Genomic DNA, 25,129 nt, shown 5'->3' with positions numbered 1-25,129 from the left:
AAAATACATTATTGGGAGTCAATTGGCAGCCAAACAAAGGCTACCTGGCCACTGTGAACTTTATTTCCCATCTATAAAATTGGAGGACGAAGAAGAATACCCACTGCATGGAGTCTTGGGTGGCATAAGTGCTAGGCTTGACACTGCAAAGTTTGTGATTTGAATCCCCCCAGAGGCACCTTGGAAGAAAGGCCTGGTGATCTGCTGTCCCATATCATAGTCGTGAAAACCTTACCCAGTGCAGTTCTCTCTGAAACCCACAGGGTCACAGCGAGACAGGATTGGCTCACCGAGAACTAAGCATCTATCTCTGAATCAGTTTGGGAACATAAACATTGCATACCAAAAAGCTAAACTTACAGCAAGTCAATTCTGACTCAGAGTGATCCTATAAAACAGGGTGGAACTGCCTCTGTGGGTTGCCAAAACTGTAACTCTTTATAGGAGTAGAAAGCCTCATCTTCCTCCCAAGGTGGTTTCGAAGAGCTGACCTTGCAGATCGCAGCATTATGCATAATCACTATGCCACCAGAGCCCCTACCTGGAGCACAGGAGGTGTTTAATAAATTGCAGTTCCACCTCCTGGCGCAATGTCAGTCATATTAAAGTTGTTCACAAAATGTTGGCTGAGTTAAACTAGAAGGGGACTTGGAGCTTTATTTCTGTTTCCTATCAATCTGTTTTATCCTATTGTCACTGATTATCAAAATTTGTTCCATCTTGTCCTTGCCAATGTGCAGTAGCGAATTAAAAAAATCATTAAAATTGTGCTTGCAGACGTTACTGAAATCTCTGGCAGGCAAATGTGCTGTCACAGACACCAAGGCTGTGTAGGCATTCATGCTTTTGTTATCTATCCGAGAAAGGCCTGCCTGTTTTTCCTGTCGGCTGAAAGGGACAAAAAGAAGTTTAGGAGATAACTGGCTCTTCTATGTTAAATTCATTGAAAACTAAGCCCTGTAATGAGGATGAACTACAATTAGACCTAGTTCTGAGATCTTAGCGATAGGAGCAAGGAGATCACGCAAACCCAAAGCCTTCGCTTGAGGTTTTTATTAGCTAACAAGAGAAAATCGGGGATCGAGTGGGAGTCTCTGGGGTAGTCAACTAGATGTGTCTGCCTGTACCCCTTTCCTTCAGCAAGCATTCATTGTGGGGGATGTAGCCAAACACGCAGCCGTCCAGTACCCAGTGTGAGGAAAGGGGTCAGAGCGGCTGCAGAAATCACCGCAGATGAGCTTGCCTGTGTCCAGAGGACATATCAAAAGAACTAGAGATGTCGCACAGAAAGAGGCCAAGGACAACTGCCCGTTGTGCACATCATGCAGGACCCACTCCTGTTTCCGGTTGGCCTTGTCATCAGATTGGCTTTCTCTGGTAGCCAGCGGATGATGGCCCCTGGAATTGTCCGTTCACATAGTCTCAGCCCAGCCATCGCAAGGGGAGGTTGATTCTCTCTTTGGGTGCTGCAAGTCTCCAGTGTTCAAAGGATAGGGCTCTATTCACCCCAGCTTGGGTCAGTTGCCAGCTGCTGGTTCAAACGAGACAGCCCAGAAGTTGGGGTCACGTGGTAAAAACATGACCCCCATGTCGGAAGTTCAGTCGTAGAGATCTGGGTGGGTAAAAGCAAAATACGTCTGTTCCTGATGGAGGAGACAAGCTCGCTGCCCTCATAAATGGAGGTGCCCACCAGAAAAGGATGAAATAAGAACTGTGATAGCGTTGACGTGCTGGCATCCACGTTCAAAAGAAACGAGGTTTCTCACGTTGGCATGTTTCCATCTGATTGCCGGTACTACATGTAAACTGGACGTAAAGGAACTCAAATTTATGGAACACAGAGATGCCAGACAAGGCCAGCCACACACCCCCACCCCTCCCGGTATTATTGAACGCACACACTGTGAGGTAGGTCTTGTCTAGTTCTCACTGTAAATGAGGAAACAGGGATCCCAGAGTGAGTCTGATTGGCCAAGGTCACAATTCTCATTCAGACCATCAGGACTGTATCTGTGTGACAAGGAACCTGCTTGGGAGGTGCATCTCTCTGACGCCGAATCTCCTGCGCTTTCCAAGCAGCTGGAATTGGAAAGGCCAGGCAGGAATCCCTAGGCCCACGGGCTCCCCTGGCTCTGTCTCCATCACCCATGGGGATGACACCCTGTTTTAGCACTTAGAATAAAGCAACAGCGAGAAGGCCTAGCTTCTTCTACCTCTTTTTCTGTGATTCTCACAGGAACCTGCAAACCAGCCCTATCCACTCTACCTCAGACTCATCATTGTTTCAGTTGGTCCACTGCCCCGCATCTGCGGCACTCATCGGTGCTCTGGTGGGCCAATGGCTAGGTGCTTGGCTGCTAACAGAGAAGATGGTGGTTCCAACCAGCAGGAAAGACTTGGTGGTCTGCTCCCGTAAAGCTGTCTAGCCCAGGCAAGCCCGGGGGACAGCTCTGTTCTCCTACCAGGTCCCTGTGAGCGGGAATCCACTCCGTGGCACACAACCATGCCAGGCTTTCCTCTGTATTGCAACAGTAGCTTCTACCTGTGCTTTGTCGCAGGAATCTGCAAACCTCGCCCCACTGAGCAGTCGGATAGATCTTTACAAACGAGAACTCACCTGCATAAAGCCCTGACGTGGATTTTTATTCTACTTAGAACCAAGTCCACACTCTACGTTGCCTGCGAAGGTAGCATCTGAAGAACTCGACCTCCCTCTTCGCCTCCATTTCCTGTCTCTCATCCCCTCAGTAACTCTACTGTGTCCACACTAACTTCCTTCTGTTATGTCGACCGGCCTAACATTTTTCTTGACCTTTTCTTGTTGTTCCCATCTTTCTAATGGCATCTTTGAAGAAATGGCTTCATGGACCAGCCTGTACAATTTAATGATGCTCTTCCTTCCCCACCCCCCACCCCCAGTCTTTATTGTATCGAATTCTCGTATCATCTTCATCACACTTATCACTGTCTGGGTTAACCTTGTTCCTTACTCCTGCTCTTCCCTTATTCATGATCTTGTTTGATAGCCAACATCTTTCACCTACAACCACAGTTAAAGCTGTTGTGGAAATTCTGCATATTAATGTCATGCATCTGGCATGGCAAACATAGGCGTGCTGGCTGTGATGGCTAACGTTGTGTAATGATGGAGCCGTCCTTCCCATTTTGTGATCTGATGTGATCATCCTCCATTTGCCCACAATGCTGATTTTTGTGTGACAGTTTGTGCTTTGGGGCCTAGCTAAATGGGCAAATGAGTGGTAGGCAGGCAAGAGGGCTTCTGAAAATGCACACTATCTTTTAATGCCATTTTCCCAAAAGCTAGTTGAAGCCCCCCTTGTATTTCTTTGCTTGCTTATTATCTTCTTTCTTCGTGTAGCTCTTAAGCTCCAGGGCAGCTGGGGCTTTCCCTTCTTCATGAACAGACCGCTGAGGTGCTTGGCCCGTGGTGGGCCCTGGATATGTCAGTGGAGTGAATGGCTATTAGGGTGGCCATGTTACAAACCCAGGGGCATCAGGGCTGGCCCCTGCGCTTGCATTCATTACTAGTAACTGTTGAGGGGCACTTAGTCACTGTCTTCCAGCACATTCCACTTCAGCCTGGGATCACTGAGATTTATCTCTGAGTTTAATCAAATGTAATTTATATTGCAGCCTCCTCAGTAAATAATTGATTTGCCCTCTCTGTTGTCTTCATCACAATGCTTCTTTGTACGCCAAGGAAATAATTTAATCAGTCGATAGTATACACAGCTCTCTTGTTTAGAAGGCAAATGGAAGGTAACGGGTACCTCTTGTTCACACCAGGATAAACCCAGCCCGAAATAGCCTTCTTTCCCCCAAATAAATAAATAAATAAATAGATGCCTGCAAACAAGTTGGCATCTGAGACACCCAATTAAATCCTCCTATGTTTTTCTAATGGAGATGACCCTGTGAGAGTTGTAACTGGTGCAGAGGGAAGTTCTCAGCCAATGGCAGGCTGCGCATGGAAATAGAAAGGCTTGTTCACTTGTGGTTTAATTAACCTCTGTCTGGGTCCGGGGAGCAGCCTTTCAAACTCAAGTGTTCATACATATGAGGTGAGAACTCCACATTGGGGGATGGATCTGTTCCTCCTCCCTGCGCTGTGACACCCCCCCCCACCCAGTCATACACACTGACTGAATGAGTCCCATTCCACCTACCCATCTTCTTGGCTGTCCCTCAGGTAGCCGTTCTGGAGGCACCACGGCCAGACTTTACAGGAAGCCTTTTGTGTTTCCATCAGACAAGTCCCCTTCCTTTGCCTGAGAAGCTTCTTCAAGACAAGGCGGTGCCGTTGTTTTGCACATACTCTATTTTGCACCAGTCGGTTCTGGACAAGGAGAAGGGGGGGAGTAAATAATGAACCATCAACTCTGATAAGTGTAGGCAGGCAGCCTCCCAGGGAAAATACATCCTCTGACTGCCATTAGGCGTAAGCCTCAATATTGTATTTCTTTGCCTCTGTTTTAATTGGAAACATCTAACTGTTCAAAGAAAGGGGATCGGTGAGATCGTCCGTGGTGGGTCTACTTGACGGGCTACTCTGCAGTCACGAAGATCCGTGCTGCAGAGCGCGGAGAATATACTTTGTCTGCTGCTGAATGGAAAAGCAAGCTGCGGAGCTGCAGATCCACAGGATGAGGCTCTTTTGTGGTGGTGATGGTTTGTGTAAATTAATGTGCGTGCGCACACTGTGGAAAATGGAGGGCCATATGCAAAAATGCAGCAGGAGTCACCCCTGAAGTGGCACGGGGGGGAGTGGGGGGTCGTGTCATGTGGCTGTCCCCCTTTTTCTCTCTCCTGCATTTCCCAGTATTAAGCCTTGATCACGTTTTACTTTGAAATTAGAAAAAGAAACATAAAGAAATGATAGGAAATAGCAAAGGTTGTCATGTACATGTTATTTTTCACTTCTGAAAAGAGGGAAAGACGTCTCCTTAGTTGCAATCTGCTCCTAGGCTCTGTCGGGGCAGAGTATCTGATGCTTGCGTGCACTTAGCTAAAGGAGACAGCCGTGAACTTTGGAAGTGCAGGCTCGCTGTAGCTCCCAGTGCCAGGGGTCATGAGAATGCCCCTTGGTGGTGACCAGTGGGTCACAGGTGCAGACTCAGCAGTCAGCTGCCCGGGAGGCTGGTGAACTACCTCTCCATGCTGTTGCTGGGGTGAGGGGTGGAGGTGGGGAGGGGGATTAGGGCTGACTTGCTGTTGACGACAGAGTGTTCACTGGGTTTGCCTTTGTGCCCAGGCTTAGCCTTGTGGAAGGTCACAGCCAGTCTACATTACCTGACCACTCAGTGCAGGCCCCAGCTCTCCTTCCCGCCTTCCCAGGGCACTGCAAAAACTTGCTGGCTCTTCCCTCCAGGTCAGAGCTCTGCTCTTCTCCCTCCAATGCCTTCCCTCTGAGCCATTTTCCCTCAAGTTCTCAGGAAACCACAGACTTGCCTGTGGGAAACTTCCGGAGGCTAGCCCTCAGATGTCCCCGTGGTTCCAGAGGGAAGGCGGCAGGGCTGGGCACTACAAGGCACATTCAACCAGGCTTCCCCTGAAGTTGTCCTTAAGAGTTGTCACCCCAAGTGGTGACTTGGGGACTGGGCTTGGATGCAAAGTCTGGGTACAACTGGGTACAGGGTTCTTACTGGGTGGAGGGGCCAGGCAGGGAGTAATTGGTGGGAGGTGCTCTTGGGTGAGGTATTCCTGAGAGAGAGCAGCCCATCTGAGAACCACGGGGGCTGGCGGCCAGCTGGGGGCTGAGCCTGCAGCCCCAGGTCAGGTTCTGAGCAGCACAGGCCGTGTGCCCGGGTACTCCATGCGCAACAAGGCCGAGGCCACAGGGCAGTGGAAAACTCGAAACCCTTCTTACAGGTCAGCTGCTGGCTGCTTCACCCCCGTGGTTCTGAGCATCACCACCCACCGTGGAAGGGGAGTGTTAGCGTCTTTGTTTACAGGGATGTGATGTGACTTCCTCCAGGCCCAGCAGGCTCAAAATTGGCAAAGCAAACCACACCACGATGCACGTCACTCCTGGACTCTTCCTCCTATCCATCGTCCTCTACCTCCCAGTTGATCCAATCCCTCTGTCGTAGGGGGGCATTTGAAGCACTGGGTAGTTTTCCTTACTGAATAAATTTGCTTCTTCCACCGGTATTTATTGAATACCCACTGTCTCCCAGGCACTATTGTTTGGACCAAGAATTGAACAAAAAAACAAGGCAATCCTTCCCCTCAACGCACTTACATTTTAGCGTGGGGAGGGCGGTGGGGAGGGGGTGAGTTTCAGAGCCTTCCCTGTGCTCCGGGCTGGGAGAATCGGGAAGAGAAGCGCACAGCTGCCCCAGTGGATTTTGGCAGAGTACTCTGCAGTGTTCCTTCAGAATAATGGAAATGGTCCTCAGAAGGACGCCGGCAGATAATTGTTGGTCTAATGATTTATCGGAGTGGTAGCCTATTACTGTTTTATTTTGTTAGTAAGAGTTTATTGCTGATGTCATATACCATTTATAATAGGTTTTTTTTTACATTCGAGTTATTTTTTTAAAACTGCAAGTAGATTAGGAAGGGAGGAGTGAGGAATAAATACTAACTCCCTTTGTCTGTAAGTGAAAGACTTGAGTCCCTTTGTCTGTAAGTGAAAGACTTGAGCACTGTCGGGTCAGCTTTGGGCTGCTAGTCACAGGATCAGCAGTTCAAACCCACTATCCACTCTTTGGGAGAAAGATGAGGCTGTCTGCTCCTGTGAATAGCTACAGTCTCATAAACCTGTTGGGGGAATTGCCATGAGTCGGAATTGCCCGTTGGCAATGGAGTGATTGAGTCTGGAAGCCCTGTGTTCCTAATTTCTACCTCATAGGCTAAATTTAAAAGTGCCAGTTCTCCTGTCCTCAATTTAGAAACTCGGAAAGGTTCTGGAATCTTAGTTTTTTGTTTCCTACAGAACCCCCGGCCAGCACCTCCCTCCATCACCTCCACGCCTCAATTTTCAGCCAGACTATAGACAGGTCAGTATGAGCAGCGTTTACCCGAGAACAAAATTGGGAAGGGCGAGGACAGCAGGAGGAACGGCAACAGGAGACACGGGGAGATGCGCTGGCACGTCCTGGGGAGAGCAGTCAGTGAAATGACACCAAACAGATGTGTATTGGTAAGTGGGGCACTGATATGCTCTGAAAGCTTGGCTCAGTCGCAATCAAAAAGTGGAGAGAGGGAATGAATGGACTCCAGGTGCCCTTATCTTAGCTTATCTTCCGTGAGTACCAAGAGGGAAATCCTTTTTTTATCTCACAGAAAATGTGTACATGAATCCTAGAGTGAATATTATTTTAGCTCTTTACTTAGTTTACCTGTTAGCAATAATGAAAGCAACTATGTTCATAAAGAACATATCTTAACAGCCCCCTAGGTGTGTTTCTCCCTTATTCCGTTCTCTGCCAGCCAGTTAATTACACGAGATCAGCATTCTCTGTTGCGCAGCCAGCATACATAATTATTTATCCATTGCAAATCAACACCTGGATAATTGCAAGATGGAATTCGAAGGAAAATAAGTTTACTCTGCTTTGGGGCCCAGAACTCCACACACACACACACACACACACACACACACACACACACACACACACTGGACAGCCTAAGCAGACAAGAGGGCTTTCTCAGGAAAAAGACAGACTTGATGGGGGAGAGATTCCCTCTCTGAAATTGTCTTATCATCAAGATGGATGGCCTGGTGTTTCCGAGAGATGTGCAGAGGAGGGAAGATCTCACAGTCTGAGGATAGTGTTAATAATTCATAAGGTGATCTCCCCACTGCCTTCAGGAAGGAACGTCCTGTTCTAATTGCACCCTTATTCCCAAGCAACCAAGAAAAAGGAAAAGAAAAAAATGCCAAACAGCTGGGACCATTACAGTGTAACTTGGCTACGGTTAGCTTTGGGCCACTGGTACTTAATGTGAGATATATTATTCCAAAAGGAGGAAGGTAATTAATATGTACTGAATGACTGCCATGTGCCAAGAGCATTGCATTTATGAGATGGAGCTCGGGTTCATAGCTGGCGTCCCCTTGACAGCTCCTGGGCTTTGGGGCAGTAGCAGGTATACATACCTGGTACAGGTTCTTGAATACGGTTTCACAGATGCCGAGAGCCTTACACTCAGAGCAGTCCGGCCAAACGCTCACTGCCATCCGCTCAAGTAAAGTCCCCAATCTCCCCAACATGGGAAGTCACAGCGCACAAGCTGAATGCAACTCAGCTGCTTGCCCCTTGGGAGCAGTGCCGGCACATGCCAGTGACTTCACTTTCCTGTGCCGCAGGTCCCTCATGCCAAGTGTGGTATAGCCCATTCCTCCCAGGGGGGTCAATGAGACTCAAAAAGAGTTAAAAACAAACAAATCCACTGCCATCGAGTTGACGTCCACTCATAGCCACCGTGTAGGACAGGGTAGAGCTGCCCTGGTGGGTTTCCAGCAGAGTCTGGAAACAGGATGGACGCGCTCGCGGTCAGGCGTCATCCAGCCTGCTCATTGTCCTTCCTCGCCCTTTTCGGATCCTTCTGTATCTAAGACACAGATGTGTACTCAGCTCCGTGTGAAAGCCTACGCTGGGGCTGACCTCCACGTGACAAGGAAATGCTGCAAGTGTCCAAACAGCGAGAAGAATCCCCAGCCAGACTGGCCACAGCAAGAGGACTCTACTTATGGGGCCTTTCCTGAGTCTCAGTTGGAGAAATCAACTTATGGGGCCTTTCCTGAGTCTCAGTTGCTCTCCTTCAACATTCTGGCTGATGGAAATACAGAGAGAACCATCTTGGGTGTGAACTATCTTTGATTTGGCTATTCACAGTGAACTCCCTGGAGTGGGAGGCCATTTACATCTGGGGAGGGTTCTCTGCGCCTCTGCTCAGGTGTCATAAAAAATGCTAATTGCCTTCAGCCTTGGGATCCTGAAGCCTCCGGGAGGTGCTTGTGTCTGTAGCAGCCTCAGGAAGGTGACTCACAGTGGGTGGGGACCTCACCACTTGCAGTGCCTTCTGACCCAGGGCAGGGAACTGGTGTTCTTGATGACAGCCTCTTTGTGGCCCATTCAAAACGGACGCTCAGCTTGATGCCCTTAGAATGGCCTCCACGTAGATTCAGAGGAGAGTCATGTACCGGGGCCCGAGGTGAGCAGGAGACGCATCCTTGGCACCGCAAAAAAACTGTGGGCATGTGAGGTTTTTCATGCTATTAGGGGTTTCCCTTCCTGGAGACTAAGTGTATCCTACGCCCACCCCCCACCCCTGCCTATGCTCCTCCACCTCCAGCCTGGCTGTTAAAATGCATGGCTCCCTTTGGGATGACTACAATAATTGACTCAGCTATTCTGTGGATATGAGCAACTGGGTCTCCTTGATGCCAGACACCAGGCTAAGGTCAAGGTCAAGGAGGCAGATGCCCACTCTTGCAGAACTCAGGTCTGGAGAGGGGGACAGATAGGAAAACAAAGTCAACGAGGTGCCGGGGATCCTGTGACAGATGCTGAGAGAAAGTGAAGCAAAAAATACATCTCCGGGGCTGAGGAGATGCTGACTGCTGGGAGACCGCGGCCAAATCCTGTCCGGCCTCTGCCTCCATAGAGCCTACGGATGAACGAGGAGGCCAGAAAGCCAGCAGATTATGACAAATGAGCTTCCTACAGGACCTGGCTGGGAGAACCTCCCAGAGGGACCTGGGAAATGTCCGGAGTCAGAGCTGAGCGCCACAAAACTTTGTGTCGCGTGAAACCTCAAGCGTGAAGCTTTTGCCATATCAAAACTCACCATTCCATTTTGGATTTATTTACTTTGAATTTCTGAAAACGATGAACTTGGAGATTGCTTTTAGATCCCTGCTAGGCCTTAAGGTCATCCATTTTGATGTTGCATCTGAGTGGCACCCATGGTTAGCAAGGTTGGCTGCCGATCAAAAGATGGGAGACTAGAATCCACCTAGCGCGGTGGCTCTCCACCCTCCTCGTGCCACGACCCACGAATACAGTGCATCATGTTGTGGTGACCCCCAACCATAAAGTTATTTTCATTGCTACTTCATCACTGTAATTTTGCTACTGTTATGAATCACCATGTAAATATCTGATACGCAGGGTATATTTTTATTATTGCACATTTAACATAATTAAACCATTCTGATTAATCACAAAAATAATATGTAATTATATACTGCGAAATATTTATTTCTAATAACAAATAAATGGCATTGTGTCTTGAAGCATGGTGTAGCATGGGTAACAGACTTCATGCCAGGTACTCCCATATGGGTGTATCTGCATGTGGGGGGACTCGTCTGGAGACAGATAGAGGAGCGGTGTCTCGGTTCCTAAAACCATCAGAAATATGTCCTTTCTGATGGTCTTCATGGCCCCTGTGAAAGGGTCATTCAACCCCAAAAGGGTCAGGACCCACGGGTTGAGAACTACCAACTTAGAGGTATGGCATGAGGAGCACTGATGGTGTAGTGGTTACTCACTGGGCTGCAATCTGCCAGGTCAAGAGTTCGAAACCACCAGGGTTATGCAGTGGGGCTTTTTACTCCCTTAAAAAGTGAAAATCTTGAAAACCCACAGGGGCAGTTCTATCCTGTCCTATAGGTTAACCACGAATTGGCATCGACTCAGTAGCAATGAGAGTGTTCAGAGGCACCTTCAGGAAAAGTATGAGGCTTTCTACTCCCATGAAAATTTAGTCTTGTAAATCCCACTGGATCAGTCCTACTCGGTCCTATGGGTCTCTATAAGTTGGAATCGATCGATGGCTGTGACTTTGTTTGCTTTGTTTCAAGTATAAAAAGAACCTTAGCAGTAAAGGGTTGAGGGGACAGAGAAGGCGTGGATAGAAATGTCCACTGAGCATGTTGGTTGAAGCATCTGCATGATAGGCAGTCTGGGAAATATCTGGAAGTCAAAGGGGAAAGTGATCCAAATTGAGATTGGATCAGGTGGGGGGGAGGGCTCATCAGCTGTGTTCAGGAGGGCACTTTTACTTGGTTGGGAGTGGAAGATAGGGAGGGAAGGAGTGCTTGGGGACAAACTTCACTATGCAGGACATCCTTGACCTGAGTCATGAAATATTTGTCAAGGACATAGGACAAGACAGAGAAGAGAGAGTAGCAAGAGCAAAGCATGCAGGGACCTGGAAATCCTGCTGGACTAGAATTGAGGGCACTGGTGTTGAAGGAAGAGAAATAGACCATAGGTAGAAGGATGGGAGCTCCTGGTAGACCTGGCAGACGGTGAAGGTAATGTTAAGTGTAGTATTGCAGTATTGAGTTGGTACCTGGGGAAATCAGGTGGAGGGTGACTGCAGGGGCCCACAGCCTCGACTCCTGAAAGTTCCCAGATGCTTCTGAGCATGTGTCATGTTATCAGGAGAGGCTAGTCCCTGGAAAGGACATCGTGTTGAGAGAGAGACAGCGGAAAAGAGGAAGGCCCTTGACGAGATGGATGACACACTGGCTACAACCATGGGCACAGGGACAATTGAGCCGACTGGGCAGTGTTTGCGTCTGTTCTCCGGAGGGTCACTATGGGTTGGAATTGACTTCCGTCACCCAGCAACAACAATACACGTCCCTCGAGCCCACCCCCACTGCTTATTACTGACCCCTGACTCTGGGATTCCCGTCCAAATGGATGATCCTAGGAAACTCAATTGTAGTTTTGCTGTGACTCCCTTGGGGTTTGTCAAGTTGTTATCTCGCAATCAAAGAAACCAGGAAGGGGTGACTGTGAGATTCAAGCACCCTGGGGTATACTAGGTGATCCTTTTGAGGGTGATGGAGAGTATCAGCCACCCACTGACCTTGAACTGAAAAGTAAAATGTTTTCAGAACAGGTAAAATTTACCACTACCACCTGTCTGCTGGGTTGTGGTTCTGTGATGGTTTGCATGTTGCTGTCCAGCTGGAGAAGGAGCACATGTGACTCAGCGATTGAGCATTTGTCTGATAACCAAGAAGGTCGAATCCCCCAGGTGCCCCACTTCTGTAAGCATCACAGCACAGGAAACCAAGGAGACTGTTTGATTCTATTCTATAGGGCTGTTGTGAGTCAGACCCAATTCAGTGGCAACAAGTTGGGTTGCGTTTGACTTGGGTTATGATGCTGAAAATTATGCTACCAGTATTTCAAATACTAGTCGGGTCCACCCGTGATGGACAAGTTTCACTGGAGCTTCCAGATTAAACCAATATGAAAAAAAGACTAGTGATCTACTCTTCCAAGCAGGGAATGAAAACCTTATGGATAACTACACAGTATTGCTTGATATAAAACAAACTAGCTTAAATCCACAGCCATCAATAGAGTTGATTCCAACTCACACCAACTCTCTATAAGCTTTATGAAACTGGAAAACGTTATGGAAAAAGTCGTCTTAATGGGTCATGGGTTTGAATCAGCAACCTTGCAGAGAAAAAATCCTTTGGTTTGGAGTGTGGCCTGTCAGTCAGGTGGCAATTTGATGACCTCATTTGGAGGCACAAGGAGATAAAAGGTTTATAGGAGGCAGGACATGTGCTCACTCCTTGAGAGACTCTCCACTGACAAGACACATGGGGCTTTGTTGATGGCAGTGAGAGCCCTGGACCTGGAGGAGCCACGTGGAGACTCACACCAGCGCTGAGATACTTCCACCTCACTGGATCCACAAGACTGTCCAATGGCCTGTGTTCTTCCTGCGTTCGGCATCATTGCATGTGTTTCATGAGTCTGAAGAGGAATTTATAGATTGGTATCAGACATATGGACTTGATCTGGACTGGGCTGGGATGTTTTCTCAATATTCAATTGCTCTTTCTTATATACATATGCGTGTTTATGAATTTGTTTCTCTAGTCTACCCGGACTAACACAAGTGTTTCTCAAAAAGGGTTGTGCCACCAACTGGGGACAATCCAATGATTGGGCGGTGGGAGAACTCAAAGAGAGTTACTTACACTATACCCTGGCTTGTGGGCTAAAGTATAAAAATGTTTCATTGCCATGGCGATGCTGGGTAGCATTTTTTTTGCTTTTTCCCTAAAAAGCAGAATAGTAATCCAAATAAATTTGGCAACCTATGCACTATACCCTAACTGTGACAATGGACTCGAGCTGATCGAGCATGAGGAGGACACAGAACTAGGCAACATTTTGTTCTGTTACACATCGTGTCCATGCCTGGGCACCACTGGCCAGCAACTAACACTACAAAGTGTGGGCATTACTAGTATTGGTGTATAGATTGTCAGGAGTCCATGTGTAAAATGGATATAAAAATGTGCCTATTTTAGAGCCGGTGCTCAAATTTATTTATCTGATAGAGGCATGTGATAAAAAAAAGCTAAACTAAACTAATAAAAGAAAGTAAACAGAGGCTCTGAAACTATGGGCTTGGGCAAACCTGGGTTGAACCCAGGCTCCCTCCCTTCCCTTTTCAGCAGAGCGATCCCGTACACTCTGTGACCGGGTGTTGGGAGGACAGCTGCCCCATTTGCCATGGCCATAAACTGAGACATGCCTAGGTCTCGCCTTTCTGGCTCACAGTAAGTGTCATGTACTCTCAGTACTAGATGTAAATGTCATCTACACTCAGATGGTGGATGCCATCTTCTCTCCAAGTCACCCGAATCTCACCCATGGGGAGACTCAGCCCCCAGGAGAGTCATGAATACATGATTCACCAGTGACCATAGAGCCAAGGGTACAGTAACAGAAACTACACTGGCATCCAGGGCTCCAGAACTCCCATATCAGCTACTACTGTTCCTCCAAGACACTGGGCTTCCAGACAACTGGATGATCCGTGTAAAGCCCAGGCCTGTCTCTTTTGGAATTCAGAGCAGTGGCATCTTGCAAATTCTACTTACTTGTTTTGGTTTAAGCTCCCGGACAAAGCATCCTTTATTAGTGGTTGTTAATTACTGTTTGTTTTTGGAACCAAGTGAGACAGGTATACCAAGGTGGAAATCTTCAAACTATTAGCCTCTTTGCCTCTGACCTAAGTAAAAATGCACTAATGAGGCAGTGCCTTCTACCCGCTCACACACACACCAGGCATACACACCTCGCCAGCCACAAATGCTGCTGAACAGTATTGGGGGCATTTCAAAATGAAATGTTCAGGCTTCTGTGAAAACACAATTGAACTTAATAAAAATATACCTGCAGTACAGATTTATTATCAAAAAGACCCCCCACTCCATTTCACCACTGGTAAAATGTTTAAAAGATGATCATCCCTTTGAAACCTCCAAGTTACAACAGTTTTGAAATCCTCAATCTGAGCATCCCACTTTGCACGATCGCCACACTGGACATTGTCTGCATAAAAGAGTTGCTGTTTGGCTCCTATGTAGTACGCCTCCTAGCGGAACTTAAAGTCACTGTATTGAGCTCGCTCATTCTTCGTCTATAGAACCATGTCTTCATGTGTAGAATAATGGCAAGGCGTACCTTTCAGACTTCCTAGATCACCTGAGAGAATGCATGAGAAGATCTGGCATGGTGCTGGCACTAGGGAGGCATGTATCTTCATGAGGATGACATCTGCCTGTTGACAGTAGGCTCCAGAAGACTTCTACTCAACAAGTTGTCATGAAGGTAGAAAGTGCTAACCACCTTAACAGAATATACAGTGAGGTCACAAGAGCCTTAGAGCCTCCCAGTTAAAGTGTGACTGTTGAGTCAGACCTGAGTTGAAATTCAGGCTCTGGGATTTGAATAGGTCTCTCTCCTAAGAAGATATGAACATGGTAGATAAGTCCATGAAATGAACTTCAGGATTACTAGTCACGTCTTCTTGTTAGGTGCTGTCAAGTCAGTTCCAACTTTTAGCGACAGAATGGACTACTCCCCAGCTGTGCGCCCTCCCCACATTCAATGTGATGTTGGCATCCGTGGTTGCAGCTGTGGGTCAGTCCATCTCATTGAGGAGCGTCTTCTTTGCTGCTGCCCCTCTGCTTTGCCAAGTCTAATGCTCTTTTCCGGGAATTCATCTCTCCTGAGAACATGTCCGAAGCATGGGAGATGAAGTCTCACCATCTTAGCTTCTAAGGAGCATGTTGACCATTCTTCTTCCAAGATAGACCTATCATACATCCTCGTGTATAAGCCGAGTTTTTCAGCACATTTCTAATGCAGTTTTTGTGGAAAAATTAGGTGCCTCCACTGATATTCGGGTCAGCTTGTACTCGTTTATATACAGTGTATGTCCTCCTGGCAGTCTATGCATCCCTTCTTCTTTGTATTGACTACATCTTCTGAATCTACTACACCCACTGAATTGTACACTCTTAAGTAGGTGAACCTTATGGTATGTGAACTGCATCACAGTAAAGCCGTAGTCCATGTTGGTACCTATTCCAAAGAATGGGGTCCCAACAGAAAGCACAAAGTTTCTAACAATATCATTGATATCATGTGCAAGTAAATGTTGGCTGAATATTATCCAACAATGGTTGCAGCTGCACATTGACAGGGAGCTGCCAGAGGCCTGATTCAGAAGAAGACATGGAACAGAGAACTAATAGCATTGCTCACAAAGATGGATCTTGACTGAATGTAAAGAATTCCATAAAGCTGTGTACTTGTGTTTTAGTGGCTGTGCCAAGGCATTCAGCTGTGAGAACCATAAAAATTACTGACCAACCTTGAGAAGAATGGGAATTCCAGAACGCTTCCATCGTGTTCATGCGAAACCCAGGCATGGATCAAGAGGCAGTTGCCCAAACAGAACAGAGGAGTACTACATGGTTCAAAGTTAGGAAAGGTATGCATCAGGATTGCATCCTCCCACCAACTGATTTGATCTGTATGCTTCATAAATGATCAGAGAAGCTAGCTTCTAGGAAGAAGAATGTGGCACCTGAATTGGAGGAAGGCTTACTAATCGCCTGCACTGTGCAGACGACATGAATTTGCTTGCTGAAAGTAGAAAGGACTTGAAACACTGGCTGAGGAAGATCGAAGACTGCAGCCTGCAGCAGGAATGCCACCGCGGTGTAAAGAAGAGCAAAGTCCCCACATCTGGACCAACAGGGATGTTCACGATTAAAGGAAAAAAGATTGAAGTTGTCAAAGACTTCATCTCGCTGGGATCTACAGTCAGTGCTCCAGGAAGCATCAGGCAAGAGATCAACTGATGCAAAACCTCTTTGAAATATTGAAATGCAAGGAGGCGACTTTGAGGACTCAGGTGCGCCTAACCTAAGCCAAGGTGTTTTCCATTGCCGCATATGCATGTGAAAGATGGGCACTGAATAAGGAAGACTGAAAAAGAATTGGTGTGTTTCATTTCGGGCTGGAGAAGCATATTGAAGGCACCACGGACAGCCAGAAGAAAAATCATCTGTCTTGGGAGAAGCATGGCCAGAGAGATCCTTAGAGGCAAGAAGGGCTAGACTTGATCTCAGTTACTTTGGAAAGGTGCTCAGGAGCGAGTAGAGCCTGGAGCAAGTCCTTGGTCAAGTGGAGGAGTGAAAAGAGGAAGGACGTAGATGAAGTAGGTGGACACAGTGGGCGCAGCAATGAGCTCAACATAAGAACGATTGTGAGAATGGTCCACGAGTAGGAAGAGTTTCACTCTGTCGGCAAGAGTTGGACCGCACTTGATGGTACCTAACAACAATAACAAAGCGGTGTCTACAAACCTCAAGCTGTGCTGTTGGCTTTGGGCTTCACTGTCATCTTCTGTAAACAGGATTACTTACTGGACCTAACTCAAAGAGCAGACAGGAAGAATGTGTGGGAAATTGCCTTTAAACTCGTGGAAGAGTCATTGGTATAGTCCGTAAGAATGACAATGTTGATGATATTCCTTAAATAATACGTGACCTTTCCCTAGTCCATCCTGAGTCATGCTTACGTTGGTACTTCCAGCAAAATAGGTCATGGGTGGGAAAGTGGTTCACGAAGACCTAGGATGCATAAAAACTGACTGGCTCCTTAACACCCGCAAACCTCACGTGCTTCTGAAGGCACTCCATACAGGCGTATGACTGCGGTATGTGTTATTTATTTCTTAACTAATATAACGAAGACCTTGCTCAGGATGTGCTCATGAAAAATTACCCTTTTAATGGTAGAGCATTTAATGAGAAACTGGATTATCTACTGCATAAGTGCCCTTCATACAAATTCGCGTGGCCCTGAGTCCTAATCTAAATTGGGCTTCCTACTTTCCGCTAAATGACCTAATATTTTCATATTAATCTCTGCCCTCCTTCACCTGATGCGGCTCTGCCTCTGATGAATCTGCCTCCCTAGCAGAATTCAGTGCCCTGACAAATGTTCCTAAAGGCCGTCTGTGTATCGGACTCACGGGCCTTTGGGGGGGGGGGGGCTATGATATGATGGCTAGAGGCTATGAGTCTCCACCCACCAGTGGTGTTATAAGGCTGCCAGTGAATTCAGTATCTACTGGGTTGAGTCCGGTGGGTTTAGTACAAGGTTGAGTTGGGGCTAAATTTATAGAGAAGGCCGGGTGAGAAGCAATTAATCATCGTGGCTAAGAGAAAAGACTTGCAGCAAAAGAACTCAAGCAAACCACAAAGATGGGCTTGGGCATCAGGGATTTCTGGGTTCAGGTCTAACTCATTAGCTAGCGATGTGAATTTGGGCAAGGTACTTGGCCTCACATAATTCAATTTAGATCCTCATCTATCAAGCCTGAATAAGAGTACTTCTGGCTAGGTTGCTTCCAAGACTAAATGAATTAGCGTGTCTAAAGTGCTTTGCGTAGAAGATGACACATGCTATCTGGTATCGTTGTGACAGTCGATATTTGGGGGAAGTCCCAAATAGCGAGCAGAACGGTGTAGGCAATGGTGCCATGTATTGGAAATGAGAAACGCCATCTGTGACAGACTATGATCATCTGGAGAGAAATCATAGACCAAGCCAGATGCTGCTCCTTAAAGAAGGTGGTAGCAAGTGTTAGCTGGGTGGTTATGTAGGGTATGTGGGAGATGGTCTGCTCACTGACTTCTGCCCTCACATAACCTTGAGGTCTGGCCTTGACTGCAATTACAGTTTCTACCTGCTCATCCATGGGTTATTTCATCGCACAGGTTCCTAGTCAAAGGTTTCCATGGACTCAGAATCAGCAGCGACATCCGGGGGGGTGGGGGAGGGGGGTGGAACAAAACCGCAAGTGGAAGTCAGGGACCATGTAACTTGACTCTGTAACCAGCCCTCCTTTCGGCCCCCTCACTATGCTGCCAACATTGATGCTGCAGCAAGTACCATCTGCAGATAACCGGGTACCATGTGCCAGGTCTCAAAATACACCCTTGCGCTTACTATCTTATTTAAGTTCTTATGCATGGCAACTCTCTAAAGCACATATTTTATCTTCCTTTGACAGATAAGGAACAGATTCAGAGTCTCGTTGACAGGCATGTCAGGAGCCCTGGTTTAAATGAGGCGCTGTCTTTAGAGCTTATGTCTCTTACACACCAAGCACGAAGCGCAGCCCCAGCTGATCTGCATTCATGGAAAACTTCCTCCCTTCTCAAACACAACCGTGCTTCTTCAGGGACAGGCTTAGTCATTCATCCCTTGCCAGTGAGTAACAGCATGTGGCTCGGAGAAGATGCTCACAAAAGGCTGAATGCGGGAAGGATGACACGAAACAGGATTGTCTCCAATGTTAGCCGCTCTTGTTGTTGTTTCTGGAGCTTGTCCTCACATCATCCTGAACCCCACATTATGGAAACCCCTTAGTTCACACATCCTGCAGAGACAGGGAAATTGATTAGGTAATCTCTCAAGACCTTGACCCTCTGTTCCTGACCAATGGGGGAGGATGGCTAAGGACATGCTGGGGCCTGAACACCTGAAAGCTAGAGAGGACACCCGTGTGCCATGCCTTGACCTGTAACGAGGCACCGTATGATGAGGCGAGAGCTGGCTTGCCACTTGCTGACGAGATGGGCTTGGCCAGGTGACTTGGATGGGCTTGGTTGGGCTGCGGGGAAGAGTGAGCCAAAAGTTTCTAAAACATCTCGCTTGAAGCAGATGGTTACTGCACAATGACGACTGTCTTGGTTTTATGTGGCTACGTTTGAACTCCTGATTGATTTCTCTTACCAAAACATTATGTTAATAATTATTGGGAGAGCCCTTAGCGAGGTGTGGAGACACCATACCCAATCGTGTGGAAGCCCATTTCTGTACACACATGAGTTAGCAGAAGAGAGATCATAAAACCATTTTTTTTATAATTGTCCCCGGGTCATTACTTGATACAAAGCGATTACCCTGGAGTCAGACTATAAAACAGCCCCTGGAATTGGGTGTAAGAAAGGCTTTGGACTCTCGCCAAAGGCATAGTTAATACTCGGATGTGTAAAAGACTCGGAGCCAATGCTAGTCTAACAAGAATTTCTGCTCTGATTACTGTTGGTTGAATACGTACTGTTAGGTGATTTATGCTTGTCAACTTATTTCTTCATTGTAATATTCCATGGGGAGGGTATTTATTTTTCTCCCTCAGGAAACGGAGGCTCAGAAAACGTGATGTGCTTTGCCTCGGCAGCATTCAAATATACAGAACCAGAGTTTGCATCCCAGCCTGAACTGCTGGGTTCAGTGATTTGGCTTTCCTGAAACATTACCCACTGCTGTAGAGTCCATCCTAACTCATAGCATCTCCGTAGGAACAATCCCTTACTGTCAATCAGTACGGGAGCAGATTGCTTCATTTCCCTCTCTAGAAGTGTTTTGATCCAGTAGCACGGGCGAAAGCAAAGAGTGAACCCTGGAACTTGGCACTTGGAACCTGTGCAGCCACCGCGTTGTCTGAATCCCGCTTTTCTCTGTTTGCAGGTCAGGACCGCAGCGAAGCCACTTTGATCAAGAGGTTCAAAGGCGAAGGCGTCCGGTACAAGGCCAAGCTCATTGGGATCGATGAGGTTTCTGCAGCTCGGGGAGACAAGTTATGTCAGGATTCCATGATGAAGCTCAAGGTGCCTTGCTATATTTGTTTTTAATATCAGGTCTAATGTGGAGGAGAAAAAGGAATGGTCTAACCATTTCTAGGGTAAATAACTTAATTTGTTCACTTTTCTGCCAGTGTCTGGACTCCCTGAGGAAGCATCTCACTTACCCATTGGGAGAATGTCTCAATAATCAAGCTGATGTTTACTGAGCACTAACTATGTATGCAGAGGAGGTAATTAGGTAGTCTGATTTCTCTTTTTTTTTTCAAGGATTACACATTTTCGTCAATTTTTGCTTCAGTATAGAACTCCTGCAAAAACAGAAGTGCATAAGTAGCAAATTCTTTAGTTTCTCGAACCTTGTGAGTTTTTACCGCTTTGTTATTTTTAATAAAATTTTCTATATTTTGCTCTCTGGTGAGTGTAGCAAAAGACAGTACACAAAGATAAAAGCTGATTCAATTAATTCTTATATTTTCTCTTAACACACCTAAAAATTTTATAATCCAGAAAAACACTTTCTTTATTTATAGGCATTTTATTGAGGACTCTTACATCTCTTATAACCATCCACACATCAATTGTATCAAGCACATTTGTATATATGCTACCATCATTATTTTCTAGACATTTACTTTCTCTTGACCCCTTGGTCTCAGCTCCTCTCCCCCAGCCCCACACTCTTGACCCCTTGATAAATTATAAATTACTATTAATTTCATATCTTACACTGACTGCTGTTTCCCTTCCCCCACGGTTTCTGTCATTCATCCCCCTGGGTGGAGAGAGGGCTGTGTGTCAATCGTGGCTATCAATTCTCCCTTCCTCCCCTCAGCTCCCCACCTTCCCTGGGTCCTACTGGTATCGCTACTCTGATTTCTGTTTCAGGAAAATATTTTTCTGTACTATGTAATCATATGTTGGGATGTAAGGATATCACAAAGACAGGGCTGGCATAGAATAATTTAAGGAGGTGTTTCCGTAGGGAAATACACTGGAAATTGGTTAAATGTGTAAAACAATAAGAATATTTTATTAAATGGCTTTACAAACATATAAATAAGAACACTTGTCTTCCAACTTTTTAGCCTCTCTTCTATTATTTTTTTTAAGTGATAGTGTAAGACATGACAAAATAATAATAGTGTAAAAATGATCAAGGGTTTGTAAGGGGGGGCGGTGTGGGGAGGGATGCATCTACAAGTTCACCACACCAAATCTATGTGAGCGTATTTGAATATAACATACAACCACTGTATTTTCACATGCCATATTTATGAAGTATGGAGCCCTGGTGACTCTGGGGTCGGCACTGGGCTGCGAACCACGAGATCAGTGACTCCAAAGGAGAAAGATGAGACTGTCTACAACCATAAAGATATGCAGCTCAGAGACCCTAGAGAGAGTGGCTAGCCGTCAGAACTGGTTTGCTGGGGTAGGGATTTGGGGAATTTTTCCAGGGGCATTTATTTGGTTGCATAGGAATTATAAAAACCAAACTCATTGCCATTCAGTTGATGGGACTCACAGAGGCCCTGCAGGACAGAGTAGACGTGCCCTGTGAGCTGCCAAGACTGTAACTCTTTTTTTTTTCCCTAGCCCTAACTCGAGACTGTAACTCTTGACAGGGATGAAAACCCTCGGCTTCCTCCCTCGGAGTGGCTGGTGGCCTCGAACATATATGACACACCACATATAGATGCGATAAAATAGGAATCACTAGTTGTACAATCATATTCCTTTTTGTATTAAAATATGAGTATTTGGTTGCTTGGGTTGTCAGCTGTCATCAGATTGATTCTGACCCTAGGCACAACAGAATGAGACACTGCCCAGCCCCACACCGTCCTCACGACATCCCGTGCCTGAGCCCATTGTTTTCTAAGATCTTCCAGTAATCTCTGAGGCTAGAACTTGGCATATATATATTTTTACTGTAAAGGAAAGAGGGAGGAAGAACATCAATCCAGTCTGGCAAAGTGCCTAAAATAACAGACTGAGACAACACTGGTGAAACGCCCTGCACATCACTGCCTCTTCTGTAGATGCTTAATAAATAACAACTATTATTATTGTTTATGTTATGTCGAAATCCTTCAGCAGGTTGGCACACGTACCAGATGGATGTTAACTGGTCCTAGAGTATGGCTTCAGGAATCATGCTTTTTAAAAATCTTATTTCATCATTCGGTTTCCAGATTACACTTGCTTTCTGAAAAGCTGTTTTAGAAGCTACCTTCTTTGTAGCCACTTTGAACCTCTCGTAAGGTGGACCCAAGCCAGTCTCACAGATGTTTATTTTGGAAGACCTAAATATATCCATTTTGTCATAATTAATCAAAACCTGAAGAATTTTAGACCAGTGGAATAATAACTTAAAAAAAAACTCAACACCATCCTGCTCTGGAAGTTCCAATTCAACCGAGACTTGAAAAAGTGAGAGGCAGGAAGAATTCATATTTCCACCTCTCTAGCTTGTTCAGGCTGGAGCCCCTGGTGGCATGGAAAGTGATATGCTTAGCTGCTCACTTAAAGTGTAGACGTTCGAGTCTACCCAGATGTGCCTTGGAAGAAACGCCTGGCGATCTAGTTATAAAACGAGCCTTTGCACACCCAGTGGAGTGCAGTAGTACCCCAGCATACATGGCTCTCCATGAGTAAGAATTGGCTTGATGGCAGCTGTACTGATGCCATTAAGTCCCAACTCGGAGATGCAGTGGTCTTAGTCTCTGGACGAGCTGGCTGACTATATCCCCCTTGTATTCCCTGCCCTCAGAGGAGCCCTGGTGGCCTGCTGGGCTATACACTTTGGACTGCGAAACACATGGCCAACAGCTTGAAATGACCAGTCGCCCACAGGAAAAAGACGAGGCTTTCTACTTCCATAATATTGACAGCCTCAGGAACCCACAGGGGCAGTTTGACTCGTCCTATGGGGTTGCTATGTGCCAGGACTGACTTGTTGGCAGTGAGTTTGGGTTTTGGGAGCCACATCTCAGAGTAAGACCTGTAACACAGCCAAGAGATCAGACCTATCAGCAGCCTCGTTTCCAGTATGCAAATTCCACTGAGAGAGCCCACAGGAGACCATGTGCAGGTTGCTCAGCCTGGGCTCTCTCAACTCCCTAGTCTGTTAGTCATGCCTGCCTCCCAAGGAGACCAGAATGACCGATGAGGACAAAAGCCAGGAACTTGACGCCTGCTGAAGTCCCTCCAACCTGCATACGTAGCCAGGAAACTAGGTACCTGCACCCATACAGGAAAATGTTATTTAATCCTTCATCTCTGAAGATGTGGTGTTCACCCAGAGTCATGTGTCCACTGTGGAGAAAAAAAAAAGGAACGGATGTGTCTTTCCCCAACCTAATCCTAGTAGATTCAGCCATCCATCTTGGATTGCCTCGTTTTCCCAGCTGCTGAGGCCTAAGTGACAGGAATTCTCCACCTAGGATCCTTACAGGGTTTTCCTCAGTAGTCACATTGGGCTGAGATAGCTAGTCCAGGGCTGGTGGTGACACTGACCATGTGAGTGCCGTGTCCGTGTGTGTGTGTATGATGCTGCAGTGCCATGCACCTGTCACCCCTCATGACCGTGAAACCCCCAAAGCCCCAAGAGTTGTTACGCCTGCCATGAAGCCCTCCTGTCAGACGTGCTGAACTTGGTGAGGGTGTCTTGGTTCCCAGGCAATTACTTCACTATTTGCAAGTTGCCAGGAAGAATGTTGACATTTCATCTCCCTGTGGCTTTTCTTTTGGAAGCACAGAAACATAAACGATTGATTCTCCATTTGGCTACCTGCCCAGGAAAGGGAGAGACAAAGAAGTACAAAATGCCTCTTCGCCTTGCAGAAAGGCCCACTTGCCTGTGGTAGACCATAGGAGGGGACAACGTTAAGTGCCCAATTCCCTGTGACACTAACACACCATCCGTTTTATCAAGTTTCCTAAGGGACTGTGACGGTTCGTGGGGTTCCCTTTGGGATGAGGGGGCTACTGCCCTCTTCTACCACCATCACCTTGGTCGTTGTCATCATAATCTAAACATTTTCACCTATGTAATCTCTTTTGCTACATTAAAAAAGTATTAGTCATCCTGGTTGGTAAATAAAAAGAGGTCCTTTAAAGGTCCCCCCAGAATCTTCATTTAAACTGTTACAACCCAGAATTCAAACCTAGATCTCCAGAGACTTCACCTAAAATCCAGTAGCTGACTGTTTAGAATACACTGCCTAGTTGTATTTTACAAGGCTGAGGCAAGAGGTACGGACTTTAGGGTTCCAGTTCATGCATGCATGCATGCATGGACTTACTCCAAACAGTGTTTAAACATGCCTCTGTAATCTATGGGTGGCTTCAGACAAGCTCTCTCAGTATGACATGTATTCTAGTCTTATTAGATTGCTTTTAAAAATGGGATATTTATTGTGTCAAAGGAAAAAAACTATTTTTAAGTCCAGTCTAATACAGAATTTTTAACAAAACCCAAGTAGACATCTTCTCCGATCTATGAAATTTTGCAATTGTTAACAGGTGTGGAGCTTCATATAAAGCAGTAGTTTTGGGTGGATCAGTTGTTTTAAGGAAGGAAGACCTCAAAAGTGAGTCGAGAGACAGATGAATTCAGACTCAAGCCAACAAGTCAGACTTACAACTGCAGAGGCCGGTGAATATAAAGTTGACAGGTTATAAGGATGGCTGACTGCTGATGGCTCCCAAGGTCGGCAGGTAATATGGCAGGCGATATGTTCTCAAATTCTAAACTCTGATGAGCCAGGTGCAAGATCCAGACTCGGGAAGAAGCAAGCAAGTTTCCCCCACAGCATCTTCTTATACAAGAACTAGGTGACACTTTTGAGGAAACTTTCCATTGTATCAGGGTTGTGACTACTGATTGGCTGTTCACAGCAGATCCCGTTATAGACTTAATTTTATTGTATTATGTAATATCAGTGAGGATTACGAGGCCTTAACTGCCAAACCACAGGGATTCCTGACTTAGCTAAGTTGACATAAAACCTAGCCATCACAACTGTCAACCTCAGCAAATGAAGAAACTATTACTGAAATTCAGAAACCGGTGGAGGAAATCCATGCATAAAATATAAAAAGAATTCCATACATAGATTTATAAGAGAAATGTGTACATAGAAGTTC

The 25,129-nt window shown here is 46.4% G+C and overlaps 1 protein-coding gene across 2 annotated transcripts in view; it reads left to right on the top strand.

Moving 5' to 3' along the window:
* Window positions 1-25,129, top strand: part of DAB1 (DAB adaptor protein 1) — a 302,544-nt gene that overhangs the window by 141,280 nt on the left and 136,135 nt on the right. For both annotated transcript variants that reach the window (XM_075539918.1, XM_075539914.1), the window contains exon 2: window positions 19,863-20,002. In XM_075539918.1, coding sequence (XP_075396033.1) covers window positions 19,863-20,002 — 140 coding nt within the window. The remainder of the gene's footprint in view (window positions 1-19,862; window positions 20,003-25,129) is intronic.

The sequence above is a fragment of the Tenrec ecaudatus genome, chromosome 1 (assembly GCF_050624435.1).
Source record: "Tenrec ecaudatus isolate mTenEca1 chromosome 1, mTenEca1.hap1, whole genome shotgun sequence".
In the NCBI taxonomy this organism is placed as follows: Eukaryota; Metazoa; Chordata; class Mammalia; order Afrosoricida; family Tenrecidae; genus Tenrec; species Tenrec ecaudatus.
The sequence above is the reverse complement of the archived record's forward strand: the minus strand, read 5'-3'. Positions and strand labels throughout refer to the sequence as shown.